General features: G+C 55.1%; 7 protein-coding genes across 7 annotated transcripts; 2 read left to right on the top strand and 5 right to left on the bottom strand.

Moving 5' to 3' along the window:
• Positions 1 to 190: 190 nt before the first annotated feature.
• On the bottom strand, positions 191 to 2,083 carry ACO1O0_007370 (thiamine diphosphate-binding protein; the record flags this gene model as incomplete). Its single annotated transcript, XM_083196743.1, has 4 exons — positions 191 to 491; positions 552 to 1,078; positions 1,131 to 1,834; positions 1,897 to 2,083. The coding sequence occupies 4 exons, from the start codon at positions 2,081 to 2,083 to the stop codon at positions 191 to 193; spliced, it is 1,719 nt and encodes a 572-aa protein (XP_083047951.1).
• An 803-nt stretch (positions 2,084 to 2,886) lies between these two features.
• ERV1 (flavin-linked sulfhydryl oxidase) lies at positions 2,887 to 3,745 on the bottom strand (the record flags this gene model as incomplete). The annotated part of the gene is made up of 2 exons (XM_083196742.1): positions 2,887 to 3,317; positions 3,460 to 3,745. 2 exons carry the CDS (start codon positions 3,743 to 3,745, stop codon positions 2,887 to 2,889), a joined length of 717 nt encoding a protein of 238 aa, XP_083047950.1.
• Positions 3,746 to 3,865: 120 nt separating this feature from the next.
• ACO1O0_007368 (uroporphyrinogen-III synthase HEM4) lies at positions 3,866 to 4,906 on the top strand (the record flags this gene model as incomplete). Its single annotated transcript, XM_083196741.1, has 2 exons — positions 3,866 to 4,181; positions 4,242 to 4,906. The coding sequence occupies 2 exons, from the start codon at positions 3,866 to 3,868 to the stop codon at positions 4,904 to 4,906; spliced, it is 981 nt and encodes a 326-aa protein (XP_083047949.1).
• Positions 4,907 to 5,180: 274 nt separating this feature from the next.
• OXR1 (oxidative stress response protein Oxr1) lies at positions 5,181 to 6,080 on the bottom strand (the record flags this gene model as incomplete). The annotated part of the gene is made up of 2 exons (XM_083196740.1): positions 5,181 to 5,618; positions 5,676 to 6,080. The coding sequence occupies 2 exons, from the start codon at positions 6,078 to 6,080 to the stop codon at positions 5,181 to 5,183; spliced, it is 843 nt and encodes a 280-aa protein (XP_083047948.1).
• Positions 6,081 to 7,230: 1,150 nt separating this feature from the next.
• Positions 7,231 to 8,491, bottom strand: tmk1 (mitogen activated protein kinase; the record flags this gene model as incomplete). The annotated part of the gene is made up of 4 exons (XM_083196739.1): positions 7,231 to 7,607; positions 7,677 to 8,058; positions 8,122 to 8,317; positions 8,376 to 8,491. 4 exons carry the CDS (start codon positions 8,489 to 8,491, stop codon positions 7,231 to 7,233), a joined length of 1,071 nt encoding a protein of 356 aa, XP_083047947.1.
• A 2,056-nt stretch (positions 8,492 to 10,547) lies between these two features.
• SEC24 (COPII subunit SEC24) lies at positions 10,548 to 13,429 on the bottom strand (the record flags this gene model as incomplete). Its single annotated transcript, XM_083196738.1, has 3 exons — positions 10,548 to 10,559; positions 10,621 to 12,834; positions 12,890 to 13,429. The coding sequence occupies 3 exons, from the start codon at positions 13,427 to 13,429 to the stop codon at positions 10,548 to 10,550; spliced, it is 2,766 nt and encodes a 921-aa protein (XP_083047946.1).
• Positions 13,430 to 14,956: 1,527 nt separating this feature from the next.
• ACO1O0_007364 (uncharacterized protein) lies at positions 14,957 to 15,342 on the top strand (the record flags this gene model as incomplete). Its single annotated transcript, XM_083196737.1, has 2 exons — positions 14,957 to 15,003; positions 15,063 to 15,342. 2 exons carry the CDS (start codon positions 14,957 to 14,959, stop codon positions 15,340 to 15,342), a joined length of 327 nt encoding a protein of 108 aa, XP_083047945.1.
• Positions 15,343 to 15,602: the final 260 nt, after the last annotated feature.

Here is a 15,602-nt window from a genome sequence, read left to right as displayed (position 1 = left end):
ATTCACCCCTTCACGTCACACATTGGTTTCTATCCTCGTTGACATCTGGGTACTTTCGATGGCTGTAAAGATTATCATTTAATTCTTCAATTTGGTTCATTTTGGTTCATTCTCCTATGTAAACGCCTGGCTTAATTGCCCTTCCACCCTCGCCATTTTGGGCCCTGCCGGGACAAACTGAGGACGTGCCTCACTCTCGGCGCGCGTTGAACCTGGCACCAGCTTCTGCTGTCATTACCAAGGAACGCGGTGCGTCTTTCTTGCCCATATGGAGCTCTACCAACTGGAAAGTTTTCGCAGCGTTGAACTCCTCGTCGGTTAGAAGCTTGTTAACCTCGTCCTTGGTTCTGACGCTGTACGTCTTGGCCGTCTTCGCGCCGCCAATCACGTCCACGAGGCCTCTGTGGTCCCACGCGGCGATGTCGTTGTATTCTGCGTCCATGCCGTGGATGAAACGTTCGATAGTGAATCCCTCGTTGCAGATCACAAAGCTAATAATACCCATGGTTAGAAACGTGTGAACGTAAAACAAAGTCTCCGTGCATACTCACATGATTGGGTTCAAGCCGTGGCGGATCATGGTGCTGAGCTCCTGAGCCGTCAGCTGGATTGAGCCGTCTCCGACGAACAGAATGGTCCTGCGGTTCTTTCCAGTGTCCTTTGTTGCGAGTGCGGCACCTTGGCAAGCGCCAACCGACCACCCAATACTGCCCCAGAGGACTTGACTGAGTGCCGTCACACCACTTGGGAATTTAGTGTCCCAGATGCCAAAGTTGGCTGTGCCTGTTTCAGTGACCACGATGTCCTTCTCTTTCAGGAACCCCCCAACACGGGCCCAGAACCACGCTTGAGTGATGGCTGGCGTCTTGTCCAGGTTATCGGCGACCTCGTTGGCGACATTCGGGCTGGGCTGGGCTGTGAGCTCCTCCGGGTTGACTTTGCTGATGATCTTTCGAAGGACTCCCCTCATTCGTGCACCCGGGTACCAAGAGTATCTGACGATGCAGTGGTCGCTGTGGAAGTCGATGGTGTTGAGCTGCGAAGTGCGGTACGAGAAACCCGCAGTATTGTAATCACTCTGATGTTGGTCAGTCAGATACCTCATCCGTCTTGCGTGTTTTCAGGCGTACCTTGACAGCACCGATCGATAGGATGAGATCGGAAGCCTCCACTAATTCCTTCACTTTGGGGCGTGAACCTTCACCAGCATACACTCCGCCATAGTTAGGATGCGTCTCGTCAATAGCACCTTTGCCCATGGGTGTGGCAAAGAATGGGAGCTTGGTTTTCTCAATGAGACCGCGCACCTCCTCCACGACTCGATGCCGAACTGCACAGGCATCGACAAGGATGATGGGGCGTTTGGCAGCCCGAAGATACCTCAAAACCACGTCGACTACATAATCTTCCTCTGCCGGATCGTTCGCCGGCTCAGACAAGTCGATGGGAGTATCCAGCCTTGCACCCTCAACCTTGGTCTGAACCATATCTGTAGGAAGCATGATGTAAACAGGGCGAGATTTGACCACACACTCCCGTAGGGCGTGGTCAATCTGGTTGGCAATCTCAACTGGCCTGTTGAGCCTGGCGACATTGCAAGATATCTCAGCGCTCATGTTGGAAAAGACGTTGAAATCCCCATTTCCAAGGGTATGGTGGAGCAGCATGCCATCGCGCTGGGAGATGGTCGATGGACATCCCACAATGTGGACAACTGGAATCATCTCAGAGAAGGCTCCGGCAATGCCATTGATGGCGGAGAGCTCGCCAACACCAAAGGCGGTGATGACCGCTGAGATGCCCTTGACGCGAGCATAGCCGTCAGCAGCGTAAGCTGTTGCAAATGGTTAGTTTGATGGGCAAATGGCAAGGGGTTTGGTTCGAGGCGCTTCTCACCTGCGTTGAGCTCATTGACACTTCCTACCCACTTCAAGTTGGACTGTGGGAGGTAATCGAGTGCGACAAGGTTGTAGTCGCCCGGAACGCCATGGACGGAACGGATACCAAGTTCATAGAGACGCCGGAAGAGATACTCTGCCACATCAACAGGCTTTTCAAGGCCCCTAATTCTGAGGTCTGACATGGTGGATGGAGATAAGCTGGAAGGGGAGTATAGGTGCTGCGTGGAGCTTGGCGGAACTGGGTTTGAGGGAGGCTGGGGGATTCAAGTAGTCCAGGACACCATGGAAGAATCTTTCGAGTCTTTTCAGAGCTGGCAAGAGCGATCCGATCTCGCCGAGATGGCCAGATTAACTGCGTAGAAGGCAGGTACGTCATGGGTGCTGCTGTCGTACTCGTACGACTGTACGAGGCTGGTGGAAGATGTGGGCCTTTCGCCAGAGTGATGTAATTGACTAGTTGCTTGTTGTACTAATGATAGAATTTGCTTCGTGTATGCGTAGGGACTGCAGTGGTCTAATGAACTTTGCGTGTAACCTTCTCGTATTCTGGATTTGACCGACGTCGGGAACTAATCCATGGACTCGGGCTAGAACTATCTGCAGTCGATCTGCATGCCAGCTCGACCCTCCACGGCAGTTCGGCACCGGACGTCCATCTTTCTGCCTCTGCATCTATGCGTGGCTTTGCTAGAGGGCAAACCAATAGCGAAATAAACCGAACAGAGAAGTCAGTCTGAATTGCGGTGTAAGTATCGTGTCAAGCGGCGAATCTTGTGTTGATAAATGATAGTAATTATTACCCTCATGCGTGACATGAAGGAAGGCAGAGTCTATGTGCCGCGGGTCCCGTTACAAACCTATCGTCCTAAACAATACACTCAAATCGTGACATGGAGACCAATCTATGCCCAAGCTGTCGAACTCCCTATTCTTGTACAGATGATAATACATGCGCCGTCAAACGCCACTCAAACGGCCTCTTGTTTCAGTCGCAGCTCCCATCTGGCGGCCCCGTCCGCCACCTCTCCTCCCAGCGCGAGCAGTCGAATACTGGCTTGCCGAGTTTCACATTGACGTTATTATGCGCGCGGCATAGCCATTGCCCAAAGTCCTCGCGGCTGGCCACCCGCGGAGCGTCCTTCGCGATGTACCCCTGGAAGTCCTCGGCGCAGACCCAGCACGGGTACAAACGAGAGAAGAGCCGTACGAAGCTTACGAGGTCGGACTGCTGTGTCCGCGACGGCGCCTCCGGATATTGCGCCGCAATGCTGTGGAGTAGGGTCCATGAGCTGCGACCTAGCTGCTCGACGTCCGGCGGGCACTCGAGGGCTGGTTTCTTGTTCGCGGTGGCGTTGATCGTGCTCAGCGTGCTGGTCGCGGTCGGTTTGTCTGTCTTGAACTGGTGCGTGGCCTGCGCTGCGAAGGCGGAGAAGGCGGATTTGGAATTACAACTTCGACAACTATGAGAAGTTAGAAAACATGAAACTCCCAAGTGACAATGTAACCCACGGCTTCCCGTCCTTGTCTAGTATTATCCCGTTGGGTAGCTTCGTCATACCGTTTGCCAGGCGAATACCCTCCGCCGGCGCGATATCACTATCGCGGTCCTTAGCGTCCAGCGCCATGTCGCCTTGATTCCCGCTGTATTGACTGGGAAGGATGGTCGGGGTAAAGAGAGGCTGATGCGCTCGTGAAGCGTGCAGCGTACGGAGGCCCGAGAGGAATTCGTAATCGCGTCGGCTCGCCGACTCCGAGACACTGGACGCTCGGAACTTATCGATAAACCCCGCTACCCGAGCTCCGCCTAGGTACGTACTCCGTAGCTTGACGCCGTCATTGACCATGGCGAAATGTGCGACATCCGCCGGAACTTCGCTTCTAATTATTAGAGTAGGACACCTTGAAGCTCCAATTGAATCTACGAACGAGGCGCACACAAGGGGAACTACCAAGCTAGTGCTACAATGTCTCAACGGCCGGCCGCTGGCAACGGTGAGATCCCGGTCCTCCTCCTCAAAACCGAGTCATCTCCTACGGACGCCTATCGGGATCTCTTCTCTACAGCCGCCCCGGCCGCCAACAATGACATCCGCTTCTCGCCGCGCTTTGTCCCCGTGCTCCAGCACCGTTTTGAGGAGTCTGGCATGAGCAGGCTGCGGACACTCCTCCACACACGGCGCATCTCCCGTGAGCCGAGCGCTTCACACGGAGGTCTCATCTTTACCTCCCAGCGGGCTGTGGAGGCCTTCGCCAGGATCGTCCAGGACGGCATAGGGCAAGGTTCGGAATTGATCCCCCGGGAGGAAGAAGAGAGGAGATATTGATGTAACATATACATAGCAGATGACGCTTCCTGGCCATATTTGCACGACATCCCCGTCTACAGCGTCGGCCCGGCTACCACCCGAGCTCTCAAGGCCATCCCGCAATCCCCCGAGCCGTTGCAGATCTTTGGCGAGCATACGGGGAACGGCGATGCTCTCTCGCGCTATATACTCGACCACTACGCTGAGTGGTATCCCGACCGTGACCATAAACCGCCGCTCTTATTCCCGGTTGGCGAGCAGCGGAGGGACATCATCCCAAAGACCCTGATGGACGAGAGCTTGCCGTCCAGCCGTAGGATATCGGTGGATGAAGAGGTTATCTACGGCACGGGAGTCATGGAGTCGTTCCCTAGTGATTTTACCAAGCTACTGAGCGAGACGGGCGACGCTCCGGAGAGATGGGTGGTTGTCTTCTCGCCAACTGGGTGTGATGGCATGCTCCGCGGCCTGGGGCTGCTAGATCCCGAGACTGGCAAAGCTAAGAAGCCCGCCGGGAGGAACAAAGAGGATCGGACGTTCGTTATCACCATCGGTCCTACGACGCAAAGCTATCTGCGTACGACGTTTGACTTTGAACCTGATGTCTGTGCCGAGCATCCCTCGCCAGAAGGCGTGTTACAGGGGATCCTAGATTTCCAATCAAAAAGATCAGACTATCTTTCACGCATGACCCCGTGAGTATGTGGAATGAGGTAAGTGAGTTGAGTTTCAATTCCGGGTATCATTATAGTGATGCTCATCTATGGATGCTTCATGTGTTTTTGTGTTTCTTGCGTGTTTGTCGGATCGTTTTGACATTTGCCTTTTTTCATACCTTCGTCATATAAGTGATTCTGCCTGATCATCATTGGACCCGGACGATGCTAGGACGTAGTCCCAGCCGTAAATTCACGCTCCTGAACGCCGCTGGTCGAAAGGACCAAAAGTTGCATAATGCACTGCTTCCCAATGTTCATCCGCCTATAACCCACAACTCCACGCCCAACACCCCAAACTTCTCGCCCTCGTCGCTTAGCGGCTCGTTGCCAAACGTCTCGCACTGAGAGCTGTGGCCTAGGTCGAGCGAGTCGTCGAGCCACAGCCCGTAGTGTCCGCCGCCGGAGCCGACACTAAGGAAGCCCGTCTCGCAGTTGATGTAAAAGTCATTCAGGCCGCTGTAGGGGAAGGCCTTGAAGCGGATCCTCTCGCTCGGTGTCGGGCTGGCGCGCTGAGACCCCTGCGGGCTGGACCGTGGTGGCGCGAGCGTTGTATGGCGAGTGAGGTTGGACGTGTCGGCGGATGGGGGAGGGGGAAGCGAGGGTAACGTCGAGGCTCGCCATAGGAAACACTCGCCGTTCCCAAAGTAGGTGGGCGCCGGGTGAGGGTATTCGGACAGATAAGCACCAAACGTCTAGGCCAAGTCAGCCATCCGCCCCAGTGTTCACAGGTGCACGGCGATGGTACTTACCGCTCCCTCTTGGTCTCTAACCACGAGGATGAATCCTACTCTCTTCCCTTGGTACTGCAGGCAATTCTGGTACAGCGTCGCCAAGCTCGCACCGTCCTGCTCCAGACTGTACACCAGGCGCCAGTCCTCCACGATGCGCAGCCTCTCCGGCACCATCGCCCGAATCTCCTCCGCCACCGCGGGGCTCAGGAGCTTCGCTGTGTCGGGGGTGTTATCCTTGTACCCCTGGAGCACGATGGGATCCAGTGGTGGCGGCCGGAACGGGCTGGCAGTGCGGTTTGCGGGATTGAAGACGCCGTTAACGCCATCTTTGCCCTGCTTGTTGGGTTGGTGCTCCATCGCCGAGTCTAGTTGGCTCCCGAACTGCGTGTCCTCGCTTGAGAAGCGCCGGATCAACCCCCACATGTTGGATAGATAGGACGGTTGGTTATTGGAGCGGTGAGAGCTTTTCTGGTCGACAAAGGTTGGAGTTTGGGCACCGGATGAGGGCGCTGTCTCAGGTGAATCACTCCTAGTAGATTGGTTCATAACGTCGTAATATGTACGGGTGTGTCGAGTGGGTTCCCAGGCCCAGGGTCGCAGATGGCAATGGGTACCTGGAGGTGCCAAAACAGGACGAATCGAATTCAGGAGAGCTGGAAGAGCTAGGGAGAAGGTGGAAGAGAACGTGAGGAGAGTAAACCTGGAGATAACTAGCCGCTAAGAAGTTAAAATATCGGCAGAGGACGGTTTAATAGGTACGGATAATAATAGCTACAATCCAAGTTGACGAGGTGGGCGAGTTGCGAGGGCTGACGTCGTTCCGGATTCGTCCAGCACTCCAGCTCTAGCATTCCGTGGTCTCGGCCAGGCGCCAAGTCACTCTTTGCATGGCGATAAGCCTTGCCAGGTACCACCCACCTTAACTTTGGCACTGATTATGTAACAACCAGAGGTGCCGTTGGTCCGCTGTTGGGTGGTACTTCCTGCCATGGGCCTGGACTTTCGGCCTTTCGGGCCCCCGCTTCCTAGCACAGTGCGCCCACCGGCAGCCCGCGGGGCGCGGCGACTGCACTGCACCGACTGTACTCGTACGAGAGTGCTCGTATTGCACCACCGACTGCAGCAGGCCTGGACTGGACTTGCCCACGGCGACTTCGTGAAGTGGCCTTGATCTCAACATCGGCGTCTCGGCTTCCACGATGGAAATTCTTGGCCGGCCATCGGACGCATTTTTATCACGTGTCCTTTATTTGTACGTAAACTCGAATTTAACGTGGTCATTCGACCCCTAGGTACCCTGTCTGTCCCGATATTCCGAGCCTCTTTCTTCAAACCCAACTGGGGAATCATGCGCTAATACCCCTCCTGCCCATCCGACATGGCGCTGACTTATTCGACTGCACGAACCCACGGTCTATAATCACATCTTGGTGCTTGAATCACTGGCCTTATCAATCTGATCCCCATGGTGCCAAACCGGCCAGCCGGCTTGACCAACTGGCCCGTCCCGTTGCTCGGTCCCTTTCATGCTGCCTTCTCCCATTTGCTTCTATGCGACTACCTGCCGATTGGATCATCGCATGACCTCCTGGTAAATGAGCTGCTTCAGCTGTTCCTTGCTCAGGCTGTCCTTGTGCTTGTCGAAGTCGAAAAATTCCTCGGGAATCGGCGGGGCCGTGGGCTCGTCATCGGGGTCGTGGTAGGGTTCGAGGTAAGGATGCTTGAGGGCCTCATCGACCGTGATACGCTTCACCGGGTTGAAAGCCAGCAGCTTCTCCAGCAGATCGAGGGCCAGGTCTGATGTCTTGGGGAACAGGGTCCGGAAGGGGACCTTCTTCTTGAAGGGGAGGGATCGGATGTATTCACGAGCTCGGCGGGACTTGATGCCATAATAGTCCTCCATGGTAGGTGTTCCGAGAACATCCAAGATAAGCGTTAGCTGGTGGTGATCTGTAGATATGTTAGCGCACACACCTTCCTCTCAATCACGGTACAACGCCGAGCTGGCCAAAAACTTACAGTCCTTTCCTGGGAACAGGGGCTTGCCGCTAAGCATCTCAGCCAAAATGCACCCCACGGACCATACGTCAATGGCCTTTGTGTACTCCTTGAATGTCAACATGATCTCGGGCGCCCGGTACCATCTTGTGGCAACGTATTCCGTCATGAAACCCGAGTTGTCCTCCTGGGATGCGGCTGAGCGCGCAAGACCAAAGTCGCACACCTTGAGGTCACAGTTGGCATTTAGAAGGAGATTGGAGGGCTTGAGATCTCGGTGGAGGACATTGGCCGAGTGCATAGCCTTCAGGGCACGCAGGGTTTGGTAGATGAAGTACTGGCAGTGGTCGTCGGAAAGGTCCTGGGTGCGGATAACTCTGTGCATGTCCGTCTCCATGAGCTCCTGCAAACCGGCGTCAGTTATGCTTACCCCTCAATGCATACCTTTTATGTTAGGTCCACGAACCTGAATAAGGTAGACTTCATTGAAGCTGTCATAGCCCCGCGGCCGCTGGATGTCGAGAATGGAAATGATGTTTTCGTGGTTGAAGTAGCGGAGCAGCTTCATCTCTCGCAAGGTTCGGAGACAGAACATGGAGTGGTCAAAAGGGGTGATCTTCTTGATGGCGACTTTTTGGCCAGAGGGTTTGTGTATCGCAGAGCTGCGAGAGAGTGTTAGTCGCATATCCTCAGAAACCATGCTATTCGTGGTACACATACCAGACAACTCCGTAGGCGCCCTCGCCGACGACATCCTGGATATCATACTGTTCGCTGACGTTGAAAGAGATCTTGCGAGACGAGGCCGCGTTGTTAGGGGGGTTGGAGCGAGACATGATGGGCGGCGACCGGTGGGGGAGATTTGATGTAGCTGACAATAGTCGAGCTCAACGAAAATGGTCGGCGAACTCGGGCAAGTCGCCGGTTATATATCGTAATGCCCAAAGTGTTCGTGGGCTATGTGTCGTTCTAATGGTGTTATGCCTTCTATCCGCCGATGTGGTCGTGAATCTGCGTGAGCTCAATATCAACTTGGTCACCGATGCCTATTAATGCCTTTCCGTTAGCATGGCAAACTTCACAACAATTCAAGGAAGAACAAAGATGGCAATTCAGTCGACCAAATTGATCAATCACATATGAGCAGGACTGAGATGATTTTCTGCCCGGCCGGCGGTCAAAGGCGCCAGAACTGCCAACCCTGAAGACACACCGTACCAAGCGCGAGACTGTGAGCTAAGCAGATCGCGGTCTCTCATTCGGCACAGCAACTGAGTCGAGCGGAAAAGCACAAGCAGTCACCCATGAGGCTGGTGGCCGTCTATCAACAGATCTCCTTGTTTGACACAGCGCGAACGCGTGGACGACCCCCAAGCTCCCAGGACTGAGGGGCAGCTCAAGCTCAGGTACGCGCCCCGCGTTTCTGATGGGCTCTGTGAAGCGGGGGAAAAAGACGTAAACACATACCTGGTGGGGAGGAAAATGCGACAAAGGTCCAGGGTGGTCGCAGGATGGCGGCGGCGTGGGCAATGGGAGAGCTCGGTGTTTATTGAATTGGATGATGGGAGGAGGGTTTCGTATTGCCTCACGATCAGCTCTGAAGTGCCCCGCTTCGTCTGGTGCCGTCCGGGGCCGCCTTTTAGCGGGTGGAAAGGAGGGGCAACAGGGGAGAACAACCTGGAAGAAAATCGACAGGGCCAAGAGAGATCAGGAGTGTTGATGAGACAGATGAGAGCAAAGTGACGGATGATGTAGGAAACAAGAGGCCTCGAGAACCGGGGGGAGGACGATCCGAGACGCAGCTTGGTTAGGTTGGACGTGAGGGGAGGAAGAGAGCACACAGGGTCATTGGCAAAGGCTCTCTCTGTCGGCAGGTGAGGTGAGTGGTGGTGTGTGAGCACCGGCGGCAACTTGGCAACCATCCAGAAAGACGCAGCGTTAGCAGCATTGGAAACACGCAACGTGACTGGCCCACAGCCCCTTTGGCTCGGCGGCTTCAGCGGCCACTTGCTGCCACCTGGTTTTAGCGTCCCTGGCAACCAGGTCCTTGAGTTCTGCGAGTCCCGTCCTGACTCCTGAACTCCGCGCTGCCTCAGATCTTCAAGCACAACAGGCTTTAGGCCGAGAACTGCTTCATCAGCGTCTCAGCCTGCCTCGCAAGGGTCATGGCCCACCCTGCTCAGGACGTGTATCATTGCCCGCGCAATTCAGGTTCCCAGCCTGCCAGTCCTTGGTCATAGTATCTGGGTTCAGCGCTCTCTCAGACTCAACTCGATCCATCTTCATCTCCATTTGGCGTCCTGACAACCCGGAACCCGAACCAGCAGACTGATTCCAATTTCAGGACAAAGAATGGAGCCCCGTTCTCCAGCATCTGACGCCCGGCGCCTAATAGCCGTGCCCCTCATTGGTCGCCGTGCCTGTTAACATCACTTGACCCCCGTCATGGCGCGTGTTTCATGCCATCTACCGACATACCTGCCTGACACTGGCACCATTTATAGCTAAGGTACGAAGTAGAAGGGTTTCCTCCGTAGGCTACTTGTACATGACAAGAATATGTGATTAGAGTTCCACCTGGATAGGAACGCCTGTTTCACAATTCAAAGTTGTCAGTGTTATGTATACCTAATAATAGGTAGATAGTATTATGGGTACTGGTGAAGCTGGCACGCCTGAAGAGCTGTCTAACGGACGGGGTGGAAGGAATTTTGGACGGACTACGAATAGCACTGCCGTCATAGCGGTTTAACCCAGCCCCTTTCGACTCCTCGATAAGAATAATCAGCGGGCCTACCTGACGCGTGATCTGACTAGGGCCAACGGGAGCGTCTAGGATAGTCATCTGACTGGTATATTAACTAATAGTAGCTACTTCTTTTTTCTTTATCTTCACTGCACAACCTATTCGCATTCAGTTAGCGATCATATATCGTCAGGTTTGGATTGTCATGATACCACTTACCTTCTCTCTCAGCATGCCCAACCATTGAGCCGCACTCACGCCCTGGTCCGCCCGATCCTCCACAAGGAGTGTCTGAGCCCAGAGCTTCAGGCTTGGCTCGCCGTCCTCCCGCACGATATACAGGTGAGGCACTGTAATGCTGCCGACGCCAAGCGAGTTGTGGTCCCGGCTCTTCTGAATGACTGCACGCACCCGCTCGTTGAAGTCACCGTCAAGCTCAGGCACACGCCCCTTGCCGACCTGGAGCTGACTCTTGTCTTCAACACCAAAAACATCTGCAAGTAGCTGAGGGACAACATCGCGTCCGATCCACAGGAATTGAGTCTGACCGTCATCAATCAAATACAAGCCGTAAGGAACAAAACGCTCCGACGAAAGATTCAAAACAGGCGGGAGCACAATGTGGCCCGTCTCCGGGTCTGGGGTACCAGCATTGTCCGGCATGTCGTGGAGCGAGTACAGCCGGGGATAAATGTAGCGCATAAGAAGCGGCGCAGGAAGTGTCGATAGCAGGCACAGGGCCGCCGACCGAATGTCCGACGGGATCTGAGCCGACTTGCGGAGACCGACGTTCTTCATGAGACCCAAGAATAGGATGGGCAAGGCACGCAGGTTGGCAGGGAACTGCAGACCACCACCCATGCTCCCCCCCGCAAGCTCCTTCTTAAATACCTGCAGGAGTTCGGTAACCTTGCTCTGCAAGTCATCCCGAGCAGCATCTAGGCCGCTTCCAAGAGCACGTTCCACGGCCTTGTGACTAAAGTACGTAGTAAGAGCCACTTGGTCGGCAGATGCATACACATCGGAAAGGTTGGTAGTAGTGGGCAAAGCCAACGTCATGACGCGAATACGGCGCTCGCCGTTGCAGGTCGTGTGGAGAACAGCAGCCTGCAAGCACATGAGGTTCTTGTTAAGATTCTCGTCAATGGCAACCTCGACGACGTAGCACTGGTCGCGCGGGAAGGCTGGGAAAGCACAAAGATCCGAGCTGCGGTTGAAGAAATTGCCGTAGAAGGTGTTCATCCTCAATCCCGTAGTTCCGCGGACTCTCAGCACTGCCTCAAGACCAATCTCCGAAGATAGGAACTCGCTGAATTCGGTGGCAAACTTGAGCGCATCCTCAGGGCGAGACGCGTGCCAGCCAGGGTAGAACCAGGTCTGCCCACCAGTGTATCTGGGCAGATTGCTCAACGAGGCGACATCCTGATACTGTGACGAGAAGAGAAACATGTCAACCGAGACCTGGTTCTTAGAACACTCCACAGCAAAACTCTTGTAGAAGCTATTCGCAGTCTGCAGCAGGGTCCCCTCCTTAGAAGTTCCGAGCAGCTTCTTATCCTCCCTCATCTCGAGCTTGCCGACGCCGAGGTTGGGCAGAGACGCCGTCAAGACAACAATCTTGCCTCCAAGTGCTGAGATCAGCTTGTGGCCAGCCCTCAAGGCGGAGCCCATGCAAGAAAAGTTGCTCTGGTTGTTCTGGAACATCTCGGGCAGCTTCTGTAGGAACGTCTCGATGCCCTGACGGCTCTCGCTCAGGGGCACGAGGAGATCGTGGGGAACTGGCAGGAACGGCTCATCGAGATCGCTGACGACCAGCTGGCTGACCTCGGAATTATCATCGCCATCCTTGGGAATGGAGAAGTAATGCAGGCCCGAGTCGACGGCGAGGAATCCAAGTCGGGTCCTCCTATCCGCGTTAGGTATCCTGTTAAGACTATCGAGGATAGTGCGAGCACTCGTGGCCAGCAGGCCGCTGGAAACGGCGGCGTAGCTCACGTCAAAGAGGAAGAGATACACCAGCGGCTGGGGTGGCCTGACCATGTACTCCTGGGGGGCGACAAACTCGACGACAGAGTGGTTAAGCTCAGCACGCTGCCAGCGGTCGACGGACTGCTGGGCGGCGGCATCCCAATCGAAAGCTTGAGGGACATCGTTGCTGAGATTGCACATATTGCACCTCCACCGGTGTCCATGGTCGAGGAAAGTCACGAAGGGGTTGATGTAGGTTCGGCATCGACGGCAGCGGGAGATGACTTGGTCCTGGACAATGGGAATGTTGTCCTCGTCGTCATGGAGCGAGCCGTACGGCTGAATAACTAGGGCGAAAGGCAGCTTTGACTTCTTGAGCAGGCCATGCGTTGTGGGAACCGCGTTGAGTGTCGACCGGAAGTATCGAGGCGGGCAGTTGGCGTCCGGGGAGGGGGTGACACTCGACTGGGGATGCTTAGTTAGCGGGCAGAATGCCGCCGAGGATAGAGATGGAACTCACGTTAGGGGGCAGAGTAATGGGCGGAGGTGGTAGGTCCAGCTCAGAGGCGTTGAAGGGCTGGTTGAGTAGATCGGTGGGATAGAGCTGGTTCATCGCAGCACGGGGTGCCTGTGCCTGGGGCTGCGCTTGCGGCTGGGGCTGTCCTCCCAGATTCATGCCGCCCATACCCTGGGTGATGCCGCCGACGCCAGGAGTGCCCGCTTGGGGTACCGGATATCCTTGGTCGGGAGCAGCATAACCGCCATAGGCGGGCTGTTGCGGTTGTTGGGGCGTGGCCGGGTAGGCTTGCGCTGGGTACTGGTAACCCTGAGCGGCGGGTTGCTGAGGTTCCTGCTGGGGATAACCTCCATATCCAGGGCCAGCTTGAGGCTGTTGTGGCATTCCCGGCTGTGGTCCTCCACCCTGCATCTGGCCGCCTACGGCAGCATTGGCGCCAGAGCCCACATCGAAAGCGCCTGCGGCATAGCCTCTCTTCTTCTTCTTGCCATGCGCCGCGACTTCTGGCTGGTGGCCATAGTCTTCGTTTGGAGGGGCCGACATGACGCGATATGTAGAGCCGAGTCGGTGTGCCCAAGTCGCGAAGTCGAGGATGGCGGGAGGACGAGGCGGGGCGAGGCGAGGTGTTCGTAAGATAGGTAGGGAGGTGAGGTGAGGTGCTCGGCAAGAGCACGGCGAAGCTCAGTCTGTCTCTCTGGCCTTTTCGTCACCGCCCTGCGACCAAAGGAGGGGCGCGAGGGAGTACCTGGTGTTGGGCCAGCAATGTGCGAGAGGGGATGTACCTCCTTATCAGCGGGACACTTGGCATTTCATCTCGCTGGCATTTTGCGCTGGTGTTATTGGGGTCTACGGCCAGTGGGGCATGTCGCTATCTTACTAGTTAAAATACCTTATATTAATTACAGGAGACGGTCAATTGACCCGAGCTGCAAGTATTAGTAGTAGCTTCTAGGATGCCCAACACGCAAGACCAAACTGAGATTCCCTGGACTGGTCTCCATTGCGGGTTCTTGAAGGCAGCTTTACGAACGGTGGTGGCCGGAGCGGCGTTACCATGATCCCTGGGTAGGGCAGTACTTTGCCGTAGGTACCTCCTGGTAATGTTAATCACAACCACCAAACGTCAACCACCAACGGCCCTGTCAAGCACCGTTTTTGAGACGATAACCGAGCCCAAAAAGGCTCTTCGTTGTTATTGGACCGCGCATAGGTCCTCGTAACTTGTCTGCTGGCCTCCCAAGCCGTATCACAGTGATGACGCTCGCCTACGGATGCTAGGTAGGTATCCGCACCCCAACCTTTTATTTGTAGGCAGTAATACGGTAATAGTTGGGTGACCGTTCACATGCTCTCTGGGTCAAGTGGACAAACTTCACGGCGGGAACAACGGGCAGAATGGCAGATGACATGCTCAGCCCCGTCGCGGCATAGATATGCGCATATCGCCACAATAACACCCCAGATGTCCAGCTGTCTCGGTCTCACACGCTCAACTCCCGCCAGTAAGGCAGATCGTTCGGTGACTTTCTGTTAGACCGAGATCCAAACCGCGCTTCCGCGCTTGTGCTCTGGCCCCAGCATCGCGCACTAATAATACTCATACGCACGTCGCAGGCCTCCAACGTTCTAGCAAAAAACCAACTGTTCCCCGCCACCCCACTGTCTCGCCTCGCCTGCGAGCTCTGAGACGAGGCAAAACCACCTGCCACGAACCGTTGATGTTGGTCTCCTAGCTGCCGCTGCTCGGGCTCCCCGTCCATCCATGCCGCTTTAGCGCCCCTGCAGGTGCATGGTGCCTGCACCCTCCTCCATCTGACCAAGATTCAAAGACCCGGATTCGCGTCCCCGGTTTGCTACGGAGTAATAGCTTCCAAGCCATTTCCGTTGCCTCCGTCAGGGCTGACCAAAGCTCCCTCTTATTGTTTCAGTATACACTCTCGCTTTTTCTGTCATCCAATATATTTTGTTGCCTTTTTTTACAACATCTACGCCAATCCGGGTGATCTGCGAATAACCCGCACGGCACTTCCAGCTTCAGTGCCCCTCCATCTCAAACCAACAGTCGTCGTAATGGCGTGGGGACGGTCCTATCAATCCTATAATGCCTCGACCCTCAGGTTAGGAAACCCCTAAAGCTCCGTTATTTCCCCGTCTAACATGCCTACTACCAATAAAGCAAGGTCATCCCTCTCGTTATCCTCGTCTTCATCCTTGCCGTCGTCGGCTATATCGGCTACCATGTCTACCTAAGCGCGCAGCAGATTGGCGAGTCGGCGTCGCAGCGCATGAACCGCAAGAACGTCGTTTGGACCCGCGACGGCGTCAAGGTCGGCGTCAAGAGCTTCAAGAACGAGAAATACGTCGACAAAACGCAGAGCTGGGTCGTCAAGGCGTGGAACTTGGCCAAATCAGGATCTCCCGAGGAGACGGAGGCCTCCAAGAAAAAGAACAAGTAAACGAGAATGGTACGGGTCATATGACTCTTCCGACTATCTAGAAGGAAGGGGTAAAAGAATTATAGGAATGATTCAAAACTATTCCCTTCGCTTCGTTGATTTCTGAATTCCTCCAAGTATAGCTCTGAGAAACATAGCGGCACAGTCTTCGAGGGCGGAGGCCGGAAACCATATTCGGGCAGGGCACCCTTACGACAATGGCAAATCATGACGGCGGAAAACGCTATGGATTGATGCATTTGTGTCTCATGCTACGCATT

The sequence above is a fragment of the Amphichorda felina genome, assembly GCF_050947745.1.
Source record: "Amphichorda felina strain 45539 chromosome Unknown scaffold_7, whole genome shotgun sequence".
Taxonomy (NCBI): Eukaryota; Fungi; Ascomycota; class Sordariomycetes; order Hypocreales; family Bionectriaceae; genus Amphichorda; species Amphichorda felina.
This window is presented reverse-complemented; position numbering and strand designations above follow the sequence as displayed.